The 12,878-nt window shown below is 43.2% G+C and overlaps 1 protein-coding gene across 1 annotated transcript; it reads left to right on the top strand.

Moving 5' to 3' along the window:
- The first annotated feature begins 633 nt into the window (after positions 1–633).
- Positions 634–12,273, top strand: LOC149281063 (2-amino-3-ketobutyrate coenzyme A ligase, mitochondrial-like). Its single transcript, XM_089499788.1, has 9 exons — positions 634–817; positions 6,313–6,443; positions 6,609–6,710; positions 7,183–7,329; positions 9,612–9,766; positions 10,680–10,762; positions 10,865–11,036; positions 11,578–11,699; positions 12,122–12,273. The coding sequence occupies exons 1-9, from the start codon at positions 634–636 to the stop codon at positions 12,271–12,273; spliced, it is 1,248 nt and encodes a 415-aa protein (XP_089355914.1).
- Positions 12,274–12,878: the final 605 nt, after the last annotated feature.

Raw genomic sequence — 12,878 nt, 5'->3', positions numbered from 1 at the left:
TCAAAGAAACCACACACACCAGGACTTTCTGTGGTTCACGTGGAAATCGCTGACCTAACAGATTTGCAGATACGGCTATTTCAAGTTTGTGAACACTAGGGGGCGTTGCGGCTCAATACATTTACCACGCCCTTTGTGATTGGTCGGGAATTGTGACGAAGAAATCGCCAAACAATTAACTCTTCACGAGCAGTGATATAAACAAGGTCATCCTGGTAATGCACTAAATGGACACGTAGGTGCACATAATTAACCGTATGAGTCCCAGAGCAGGTGAGCAATGCAGCGCACATCTATCTGCAACTCGACCAGTTGGTGCTTTTTGAGTGTCTGTTAACTGATGAGCTGTCTAACCACATATTAATGAAAGCCAAGAAGAGGGGTTACCAGTCATGGTGGGGGGTATGGATAAAAAATGAGTTGATTCACTGCAGATCGTACAAATAAATAGTTTTCATAAGAAAATGTAATACTAATGGGCGGATTATGCATACATGATAGGTGAAACCGGCAGTGACAGGGTTGATGCGGTGGCTGGAGCTTTGATTGGCTGCTCTGGCACACACCTCCCTTCTTCATGGGGTGATCGCCACTCGCTCTCCGTACTAAGAAGTCATTGATTCAGCGCACAAAATGTTGGCTACTTGGCTGTCAAGAAGGCCACTGATAGCGGGGCGAGCGCAGTCCACCATTGCACACCTCAGGGGCATTCTGGAGAGTGAACTTGCAAATATAAAAAGTGCCGGGACCTGGAAGACAGAGAGAATAATAACCTCCAAACAAGGACCACACATCAAAGTGCAAGGAAAAGATACAGGTACATTCATTAAATAAGATCCGCTTGCAAAGAAAATATACAAAAATGCTGATATCATGTAATATTAGCCCAGGGACAATTGGCTAACATGAAAGTAGAAGTAGTTGGTAGAGGCCACTGGTAAGCAGAATCTAGTGAGGTAGCAGCTGTGAGTTACACATGTGTATCATGGCCAGGCAGCAACTACTACTAAAATGCTATAGGATTGCGCTCCCTTGTCCCTTCAGCAGAAGTTTACTAAGCTTCTTCTTGATCCACATTTTCCAGTGAAACATTATTTTAGTGTCTTACAGCAGTTACTGGTTACCATATGCAGTCTGTGCAGTGCAAGTGGGAATCATTCTGCATAAATCAGATAACATTGCATATATAATACAACACTAAAACTCACTTAAGGAAATGTATTTACAGCTTTAGACAAAATGTTATCTCAGTGGCATAACACAAGCAGTGGCGTCTCCAGCTTTCATATTTAGGGGGGCACATGGGTGGACAGGGACCAAAGTGGGGGGCAATTATAAAACGCTACATATACACACTATATATATATATATATATATATATATATACATATACCGTATTGGCTCGAATATAGGCCGCACCCTAAAAGTTAGGTGCTTTTTTAAAGAAAAACATTTCTGCCCCCCTGAGATATGCTGCCACTCTGTCCCGAAGATGTGCCCCCCCGAGATATGCTGCCACTCTATCCCCCCCGAGATATACTGCCACTCTATCCCCCCCGAGATATGCTGCCACTCTATCCCCCCTGAGATATGCTGCCACTCTATCCCCCCTGAGATATGCTGCCACTCTACCCCCCGAGATATGCTGCCACTCTGTACCCAAGATGTCCCCCCCCGCCAGACTTACCGGTTCAGACTCCACGGGGTCTTGCGGGGCCGGAGGGGGACATCTACGTATAACGCGTATTCAACTTCCGGTGCCAGCACTTCCGCCGTGGGAAGTACCGGCAAGGAAGATTGTTAACCTACATCGCGCAGACGTTCACCTGCTGCTGCGATGCAAGCATAAACAACCTCCGCTGCCGGCACGTCTGCGCGATGTGCTTTAACAATCTCCCTTGCCGGAACCCCCCCCTGTGGGAATTCCCGGCAAGGGAGATTGTTAAAGCACATCGTGCAGACGTGCCGGCAGCGGAGGCTGTTTATGCGCATCGGCGCTGCCGGTGAACGTCTGCACGATGCGCTTAGACAACCTTCCGTGCTGGCACTCCCCCCGTGGGAAGTGCTGGCTGGGGAAGCTGTCTGAGCGCATCGGAGAGTAGGATGCTGGTCCCCTGCACCGCTGCGGGGGATCTGTATCCTAACCCTGCTGCCTGCCCGGCACCCGGAACTGCATGTCCCGGGCGTCGGGCACTAGACCCGGAATATAGGCCGCACCCCCACTTTAAAGACTTAAAGTGGGGGGGAAAGTGCGGCCCATATTTGGCCAAATACGTTATATATATATATATATATATATATATATATATTTCCCACATGACTGCAGTCTTCCTTCCTCCTGACCCTAGTGTGACATTGAGAGGTCCTCTCCCCTGTATCCCCAGAGTCCATTTGTCCCTCATTCACTAAGCCATACCTCTCCTTTACTTAATCCCTGCAGTTCAGGTATAGATCACATAAACACATGTCAACAGCATGTGCATGTATAGATCAACTGAATAAGACATAAAACTCTTTATTTCCAGGTATACACAAATAATGTATGGAAACATAGCATAGCAGGTATAGAGCAACAGAACACACAAACCCAGAATTGCAGTTATAGATCAACTGGAAATCACATGTAAACTCAGCACTGAGAGTATAGATCAAATAAACAATACATGAAAACAGCTTTGCAGATATCCATCAACTAAATAAGACAAACAAGCCCCGTATTTGCAGGTATACATAAATAATGTATGGAAACATAGTATAGCAGATATAGATCAACAGAATAACACAAAAAACAGCTTTGCGGGTATAGATCAATTGGAGTTCACACAAAATCTCTGCATGAAAGGTATAGATAAAACTCCCTAAATTTCAGGCAAAGATCACAGGTTGCACACCCCAAAGCCAGCTCTGGCGTCCACACTGGCCACATAGAACCTGACCAGCACGCAGATAACACAAATTTGCAAACATTGTCCCCAAACAGCCCAGCATATGACATCTTTGTCGCCAAACAGCCCACCCTGTGCCATCTTTGTCCCATAAACATGCTACCTGTGCCACCTTTTATCCCTTAAACACCCTCCCCGTGCCATCTTTACTTTTCAATGCTTTTACAATCGCTCACTAATTCACACAATCATTAATTCTCTCACTCTTTCACACAATTTAGTTCCACATATTTATTAATGCATTCTCACAAATTCCTTAATTCTTTCACTCATTCACACAATTCTTCCACACTAATTCATTTATTCTCTAACTCATTTACACAATTCATACACAAATTAATTTGTTCATTCTCTCACTCATTCTGACTTACTTTATTTTAATATTCTTACCCCCTCTCCCCCTCCATCTTACTATCTCCCCCCCTCTCCCCCTCCTTCTTACTATCTACCCCCCTCCTTCTTACTATCTACCCTTTCCCACCTTTGTAGTTCACTTAACTTCAGACGTCCTGTGGTGGGAGCCCGAGGCTTCTATCTTCAGTGTCTTCATCGCGGTGGGCGCAGCTTCACTGCTGAGCGCCAGAATAGGACGTCATATTCCGGCGCTCAGGATGAAACGCTGGTACCGCGAGGAAGACACTGAAGACAGAAGCCTCGCGGAGGAGAGTGAGAGGCGCCGAGCGGTTGCTGAAAAATTGAGCGACCTCTTGGCGCCCCTCTCTCCTCTGCGTCTAGAGCTTCCTCCGGGCTGCAAAAAACAACAACAATAACAAACCGGCGTTTCAATTGGGGCACATGAACACAAGTGTGACGGGACTGTCCTGTACCCCGACTGGGTACGCCCGCCGAACGTTGCTTCCTTCGCCCCCCTGGGCCACCAGGGCATGCCGAAGCTGAGCTACACAGGGTGGCTATTGTCCTGAAAAGGACAATAAAGGATCATAGCAGCCCACCCCAAGCATCAGGCAACACTCATGTTGAGGTGAAAACAGGACTCTCTTTATTTGGAAAACACAGGGGTATTTAAACAGTACAAGGGAATGAATTACATCCAATAGACACACAAGGGAATTACATCCAATAGACACACAAGGGAATTACATCCAATAGACACACAAGAGAATTCCATCCAATAGACACACAGGGTTCTTCATCCTGCCCTCCTTTGCATATGACTCCGTATTTGCACTCAGCCCAGTAGGGGGTCTCTATTGTAGTCTGTTGAGGGGAGAGGATGGTAAATACGGGCGGCTCCAGGAAACCTGCTGGATATCAGATCCAGGTGCAAATACTGGTCATAGAGGTCTCTTATGATTGAGATAATGTGGCACTCCTTACCAGGGCCCATAGTCTGTATGGGAGGAGGCTGGCACTCAGGCCCCTCCAGCAGCCCATGGCACGGAGGCTTCTGTGACAACAAGGTTCTGGGGCCCCTCTGTCTGTGTATGTTTTGGATCTGTTTGGCTGAACGTGTCATTGTTAATGTGTGGAATTGGTACTCATGTATACTTACTGTCGGATGGAGCAAATAAAAACAAGCCTTTCAACATAATAGGGCCCTGGGCAAGCATCCACTACAGCCACCATTGCCCTCTTAGATTAATTGTACCTGATCCAAAAAGAACACATTTCTTCATGTTGTGTGTCGTGTGATAGAGAGCCCTGGCACCATAGACTTCTCCACCACCACTTGTAAACCTCTTCCTTCTTCGCAGTCTGTGTGCCATCTGATACCATCCCTGTGATGCAACAGCAGGTGTGCATAGATTTCAAAGGAGGGCATGTTAATGTAGAGTTCTAAGCTAATGTCTTCTAACAGACCTTTATGCCTCTTGAGGAGGTTCAAGAGATAGCTGCTGTGAACCGTAATCTAAGCCTTGGCCCAGGGAAGCTGCCCGTTTTGCCCTGTGGAACTATCTGCCAACACATACCTGCACACACACAGCTGCTTCATAATCTTTGAGACCTTCAACATGATGGTGCCCAGATACAGTGTTGCTTCACCATTTTCAGCCTTGGTAGGCCATAAAGAAACAGCAAGAGAGTAGCACCTCAGGTCAGTGGCTGCGCCATTAGATTATAAGGATCCTCTGCCTTGTGAACAAATACACGGGCTAGATGAGAGCATAAAACAAAAAAAAACAAAAAAGAGTAGGGTGGTGGTGGAGGGAGAGATAAAGGATCCAGTAGTTTAAAAGTCTAAACCTACAATTCTATATAGCCTCTGTGATTAATTTCATCTGAAAAAAGACCTCTGAACTTAAAGCCTCCATTCAGATGCAGACTTGCATAAATGCACACACTCTCTCCGATGTTTCCCTTTTTAGGACCCAGATGCATCTGTCCCTCTTTCTTCCACCGATGTCCCTCTTTATTAGGCACCCAGAAGACTTGTCCTTGTCACCTCCCAAAGAGCCATTAGGTAGCAAACTCTGGGGAACTAGCCTTTGAACATTCCCACATTTGTCTATGTAATAGTTCTGTGAAACACTGCTGTTTTGAAATCTTATTACATAATATTTGTTGAGCAATACAAACTTCTCTTCTAAAAAAATGAGATATGAGTTGTGTAGCTTAGGTAGTTTGGCTCAGTTGCATTCGCCCACTTCGCTGTGCAGTTCTAGCATGTGCGACTGTGTCAGTACAATTATTTTGTAATTCTTCAGACATTTAATTGATCTCCTCCAAACCCAGAGTTTCAACAGCTGGGCACTTTCTTACAGTCAATTTCTATCAGAATTTCTTAAAATGTTACTTTATATTCTATAGAGCATAATAGGCAGGAGTTGGGTGGATAAAATACAGTGGAAGGGTGAAGTAGATGGGATTTGAAAGGAGATACACTTTAAAGAGACACCCTGTATGCCTGGCCTTCCTCTGAAAATGAATGATAAATAAATAAATAAAGGACTTGGCTTATGCAAAGGTGCAGCACCTCACTCTTGTTAGACAACCTCTCAGAATTCTCACCGAGTCAGACTGGGTAGCGGGAGGAAGGGACACATGCATATGGAGGTGGTTGCATTAAGATGCATATGTAGACTGGAGTGTCCCTTTAAGAAATGCTTAAAATGTCTAAGAGAGAAAGAAGGGAGCAAAATATTAAGGTAGGAGGGATGGGAAAGAAAGAGCTGTGAAAGGTAAAGTGTTATGATGGAGAAGAATGGGGTAAAAGGTAGGAGCACTATCATGTTACTACAGATGTACGTGGTCCATCCTCTGGAGAGGGCCTGGGAAGGCTGAGTGTTGTGTCCAATGAGAGGGAAAGAGATCATGTGCACTCTGATACCTTAAGGTCCACCCAGCATACAGCTATTCTCACGATGCCAGGGCTATAATGTTAAAACAGTCTTTTTGCCTTCTATAGGCATCTTGAATTTCTGTGCTAATAACTACCTGGGTCTGTCCAGTCATCCCGAGGTCATCAAAGCTGGAGGTCAAGCATTGGAGGAGTACGGTGCTGGTCTGAGCTCAGTGAGGTTTATCTGTGGGACTCAAGTAAGTGAGTTGCTATTTCTCTTATGGTGACAGCAGAATCCATTTCTGTGCTGCTACATCAAAATATAGCATGGTTTCTGGAGGTAACAATTGTATTTGAGTGTATCTAATAACATATTTTACATAACTATGTTTCATATAATTAATCATATTGCCTTCCCCTAGAATATCCACAAGAAACTTGAGGAGAAGATTGCACAGTTCCACCAGCGGGAAGATGCCATATTGTACATCAGCTGCTTTGATGCCAATGCTGGAATATTTGAAGTTGGTTATTATTCATTTTAACAATTCTTAGTGTAATCCTTAAGCATAATGTGTTGGTTTTCGCCTCTGTATTAACATCTCTGTGAAATCAAAGTAGGACTTCCTCCAACTTAATTAGTTAATACGGTAGTTAATAATGGGGTGAGAGTAGCAGAGAGTCTGGGTTTAGAGCATTGAACTGCAGAGAACCATCTTTGTAGCATATTTTATATATTGTCAAAAGTAATACTGGTATATTTCCTGAATATAAACCAGGGCTTTTTATCTGAAAGTTTTTAAACTTGCCACCTGGGTCTCCAGAGGATTGATATGACGCTCATTGTTCTACCTAAGGAACAATAATCTCTTTCCATTTGATGAATATTGATACCATTATTCCACATCCGGTTTTATCACTTTCATGTGACATTACTTGTTCAGTTTTTTTAGCTGTTGACCACAACGTTAAAACCACTGTGTTTCATGCTTTTAGGCCTTGCTAACGCCAGAGGATGCAGTGTTATCAGATGAGCTCAACCATGCCTCTATCATTGATGGTATTCGCTTATGCAAAGCCAATAAATATCGCTACAAACACATGGACTTGAATGATCTGGAGGCCAAACTGAAAGATGCTCAGGTATATTTAAATAGGAAGTGACTAGAGTGACTTGTCTTGAAAGATGTACTGTTAACCTTGGGCACTCCCTTGGTCTGACCTAGGCCAGCGCTCCAGTCTGCCCACTATGCTAACGCTGTCTTCACAGTGGAATGCTGGGATATGACATCATATCTTAGTGGTCCGTGTCTTAAATGTCCCTTGCAATTTATCCTATGGAGGCTGCGCTAGCTCAGTTCATTAATAAAAACTATAAGAAAAATGCTTTTTTTGTTTTTAGTTGCCAACCTGCCCCCCAGTTGTGCCCTACGGCTTGCTACTCTGCCCCCCAGATAATGCACCGTGGGCAGATATGCCCCCGGTGCATTACCGGCTGCCAGAGAGGATGATCCGGGTCCCCTGCAGTGCTGCACGGGATCTGAATATTAGTCTTGTAGTCAGACCTCTATTTCTAATATCAGACGAGGCGTATTTTTCAGAGCGTTTGCCTTGTCTTATAATCGAGCAAATACAGTACATAAACAGATAACTCCTTATGAAACCTTATCCACCCTCCCATTATTCCACATCCTATATAAAGATAAAAAAAATAATCATAACCCACAGGAATCATATAATGATAATCTTTATGCCTCACTGTGTTCAGTGCGTATTACTTGTAATCTAAGGATTCATACATTTGACAGTCTGCACACAGGTAGTACAACAGGTAGCAGACAAGATTCCCAGTGACCAGCAGGAACCTGTGATTGGGAGCTGGCATGTTAATTAGGCAGAGATGAGCACAGCAGACAAGTAGGCCTTATAGATGGATGAAAATAGATAGAGGAGAATAATCAGGATAGATTCACTGATGTGTGCTCCTGATTTTTCAATGATCATGTTTGCGGTTTTACTTTTGTTAAAAATACATGTAATGCAGAACCTCCACAGTTACACTTTTTGGTGTAGGAACAGGAGTGAGTCTAGGGTTAGTGGCACAGCTTTTAAGTATACATCTTTTGAGTTATTGAAATATTTTTTCTAAATATGTCAGAGCTATCCTGCTATCTGGCCTTTATGGGAGCCGGGGCCAGATAGGGAATAAAAAAATATCCTGAAATGTCATGCCATTGGTGTGTGACACATATTTGCTAGGTTGTAGTCCTATAAATGTTTTTGTTTTTTTTATATATATATATATTTTTTTTTTTCCCCACCTTATTAGATACCCTACCACTATCATTTCCCAACAACCTAGCACACATTTCTTTCCAATATGCTTATTGCTTTAGCTTGTCCGGATTAGACAAAGTTCTGTAACACTGGATTAGTGTTTGTATATTGAGCCTACGCAGCAAGCCACCAAGTTCATGACTTTGGACAAGCGTATCCTGTAACAAACTTAACATATTATTTAGCTTCCTGATTTGTGATGTGCATTTTATCCCATACATCATTTTGATAAAGCAAAGTAAAAAAATGTTATTGCCTACGTATACTGAAAATGTATAATTGCATTGTTACTTCCATCATCAAACCAGAAGAGTTTTACTGCCACCTGAAACTACCCCAACGTATAACCAGGGCCGGCCTTAGGGGTGTGCGACCTGTGCGACCGCACAGGGCGCCATGGTTGCAGGGGCGCCTGACTGGGACTTAGATTAAAGCATCGTTTTGTTTTTTTTTGTGTTTTTTTTAAAACTTTATTTAACATCATTCATGTTAAATAAAGTTTAAAAAAAAAATGATGCTTAAATCTAAGTCCCGGTCAGGGGCGCCGAGCGGTTGCTCGTGAAGTTCTCGGCAACCGCTCGGCGCCCCTTACTCTCCGTGACTCCGTCGCTGTGCCGGCATCTCATGTTGAGCGCCGGACTATTCCGGCTCTCAACATGAAATGCCGGCACCGCGGCAGAGAGAGAAGACGGATGCCTCCCGCTCTCACCGCAGGACTCCGGCAACAAGGTAAGTGGGGGGGGGTGTGTAGTTTGAAGGGTGTAGTTTGAAGGGGCAGAGGGGGGGGTGTAGTTTGAAGGGGCAGAGGGGGGGGGTGTAGTTTGAAGGGGCAGGGGGGGTGTAGTTTGAAGGGACAGGGGGGGTGTAGTTTGAATGGACAGGGGGGGTAGTTTGAAGGGGCAGAGGGGAGGGGTAGTTTGAGGGGCATGGGGGGGGTAGTTTGAAGGGGCAGTGAGGGGGGCGCCAGAGGAGTAGTCCGCACAGGGCGCCACAACGCCTAAGGCCGGCTCTGCGTATAACTCTCCTAGCCTAGCTCAACCGAGAAGCACTATGTTAACAGTCTTGGGGCATTTACTTCCTCTGCACAGAAACACCGACTGCGTCTAATAGCTACTGATGGTGTGTTTTCAATGGATGGAGATATTGCGCCTCTCAAGGAGATTTGTGACCTGGCCAAACGCTATAATGCGCTAGTGTTCATAGATGAATGTCATGCCACAGGCTTTATGGGACCAAACGGACGGTGAGCAAAAACACACTCATTTTGAGGTGCCTTTATTTTGAAACATTCCAAGAGTAGATGTATATAATGATAAATGGATCTTGTTTTTTTTAAATGTTTTGGTGAGTTGCTACTATGTGTCTACCTTGGCTGTAACACGTAGGAACTATTTCAGGTTGGTCCAAGAGTGTATTCAGTACATTAAAGAGCTTTACAGTCCTCACTTTTAAGAATGAGCTCCACTATCATAGCTCTCAGTTAATCTATTTGAACTTGGTGATGAAATCACCCCTTAGTCTGTGAACTCTGAATGTAATCAATAAAACATTTTGTGTTATTTCAAAGAGAATGTGATAGAAACATTTTAATACATAAAATGAAGTATTTTTCAAAAGATGAAAAGACTAAGGATCATAACGGGGAAAAGGGTGCACTAGATGTTCCAAATGCATTTTATCTGCTGTCAATTTGTATTTTATGTTGGGCTGATCAACACAGTTAAGAAATTGGGTTAATTAAAGTAAAATGGTTTAACACACTATATTTATAGGCATCTGAAGTCTTAAAACAAACCACATTTTGCCTCACCGACTTCACTATGCATTACAAAAGGGCTGTCACTAGTGATCTTCTACTGCAAGAAGGTCCAAGTTGCCCTGTATAATGCATTGTTAAATCAATGAGGTGCCTACTTCCATTAACTATCCATTATAGAGGGCCAGATCAGCCTTTCTTGCAAACGAGTTTCCACTTCATAATGTATGGTGAAGTTAGGGTGTTGAAATGCTGTCAATTATCGGGTCAGTAAATGCAACTGTGCACTCTCCTGCCGCGATATGTAAATCTCTACCGGTATATTGTCTAGTAAATACAATTGTTTTTGCTTCACAAGTTGCATGGCTATCATCACTGTCTGTCATCTCTCAATCTGCAGAGGCACCGATGAGCTTGTAGGAGTAATGGACCAGGTGACAATTGTTAATTCCACACTTGGAAAAGCATTGGGAGGAGCAGCAGGTCGGCGTTCACTATGCATAACTGATGCAAAATAATTTTTTGTGTGTTCTGTGTTTGCCTTTGTTGTTCCTAAGAAACTAACTTCTTATATCTCCCTATAAGGTGGGTACACTACAGGCCCTAAGCCTCTGATTGACCTACTCCGGCAGCGCTCCCGGCCATACCTATTCTCAAACACCCTTCCACCATCTGTTGTTGGCAGCTCTTCTAAAGCTTTGGACCTTCTAATGGAAAGTAATGCTATTGCACAATCTATGTCTGCTAAAACAGCACAGTAAGTTTGTGTTGGACGTGCAAATATAAGATGTATGTAGAATAATTTACCAATAACCACTGCTTAAGTGCCTGGTTTCCAACATGAAAACACACAAATTTAGGATATCATGCAAAGCATTTTCTTGGGTGGAGAAAAAACCATTTATGTGACCGTCACTGCTGTTCTAGGGCTATTAGACCATCATTACAAAAGAAACCGTGGTGTTGTAACAGAACCAGACATGATTATCGTGGGTCATTTCAACGGCATACAAAACACACAAGGATTGTGGGCAATCAAGAGGAAGTCATTCTCCGTTATGAGCTGAACTGTGGTGTTTGCCAGCTCATTGATTTAATTCTTGAATCCTTACCCTCAACATCTGTCCTAAATGCAACTGTTTAGCTTCTTCTATGTCCAACTATCCTCCTGTCTTACAAATGGATTATAATTTTTCATTTTATATTTTTTTTTCTGAGGAAGCCTTCACACTAACTCTAACAGTTTTTGTAGTGTTTTGTTTTCTTAGTGGTTGAACGAACGAGTTGTATTGTTGTAGATTCCGCACCAAGATGACAGCTGCAGGTTTCACCATTTCTGGTAAAGATCACCCCATTTGCCCCGTGATGCTTGGAGATGCACGGCTGGCCTCACACATGGCTGATGATATGCTTGAAAGAGGTATGTCAAGGGACAAAGTAAAGAGCATAGATAATTGTTCTGTATGCATGAACTGAGACATACATTATTCTCCTCCTTCTCCTGCAGTGAAGTATGCTTGTTATCACTACAATCGGTATAGGACATCTAGCTCCTCTCTATAGATAAAGGGTAAAATGCAATCATTCGCTGGAAGAGAAAGCATCTTGGAAACTATAAACTGCTTTTCTTTGAATTCCAAGGGTGTTGCTAAAATAACTTGTCTTAACAGGATAGTGGCACATTGCTACTTCCCCTATCAGTTTTTCTTCTCCTTACTCTTTACCCTGTCTTGATGACTTCCCATTTATATGTGTGCCTTTTGTCACTCTCTTTAATGCCTACTTGTCCCTTCATTTTCTTTATCACATTTATTTTTACTCTTTCTTTGCATTCTTACCTAGGTATTTATGTCATCGGGTTCAGCTACCCAGTGGTCCCTAAGGGTAAAGCTAGGATCCGTGTGCAGATCTCTGCTGCTCACAGTGATGAAGACATTGACAATTGCGTAAAGGCATTTACTGAGGTGGGACGAAAGCATGGTGTGGTATCATGAGGAAATGGCTGGTTCATGTAATCGGCGATAGGCAAACATTCACAAGTGCCTCTGCTGCATCTATGGAAATAACAGTCTTGAGCTTTATTTTATTTTTTTCCAAACATTTTAAAACAATTGACTTTGGCGATTGGTTTGTGGATCTCCATCAGTTTTGTGAAGCTATATCATCCTTCCAGAAGCTGTTGGACTTCAACTCCCATCATCTTCATCAGGATTGCCTAACCAATATGTAAGACATTAGAATTACTTGAAATGATTTTGAATTGAAATTTGTCTAGAAGTAAAACATGTTTGGCTTATATCTCAGGATGCAATAAAACTGTTTACCATGTATTGATCCAGTAATTAATAAACAAAGTCTGCCTTGTGCACTGCTTTGAGTACTTGTGTATCTTATGTTATGTAACGCAATCCAAAAAGAATAAAAACCTATGCATCTATAGCCGTTTCTAATAGATTCAGTTCTGTACTATCGGTGTCTGTATGTCTGTACGCTCAGCCCTTCTTGCAGCAGATGCTCACTCAGGTTTAAGGCTAGGTTTCCACTTGGTTTTTTTTAGCTAAAAACGCCCATAAAAACGCCAATAGCGCCACCTGGCGTT

Source organism: Sceloporus occidentalis, unplaced genomic scaffold (genome assembly GCF_023333645.1).
Source record: "Sceloporus occidentalis isolate IW3139 unplaced genomic scaffold, rSceOcc1.0.p SCAF_139, whole genome shotgun sequence".
NCBI classification, from domain to species: Eukaryota; Metazoa; Chordata; class Lepidosauria; order Squamata; family Phrynosomatidae; genus Sceloporus; species Sceloporus occidentalis.
The sequence above is the reverse complement of the archived record's forward strand: the minus strand, read 5'-3'. Positions and strand labels throughout refer to the sequence as shown.

Bases quoted from the DNA above. Each gene is read 5' to 3' on its own strand.
- LOC149281063 (XM_089499788.1), top strand. From the start codon at position 634: ATGTTGGCTACTTGGCTGTCAAGAAGGCCACTGATAGCGGGGCGAGCG. The intron at 6,444-6,608 runs GTAAGTGAGTTG...GCCTTCCCCTAG, and splicing joins GGTTTATCTGTGGGACTCAA to AATATCCACAAGAAACTTGA. The intron at 9,767-10,679 runs GTGAGCAAAAAC...CTCAATCTGCAG, and splicing joins TTTATGGGACCAAACGGACG to AGGCACCGATGAGCTTGTAG.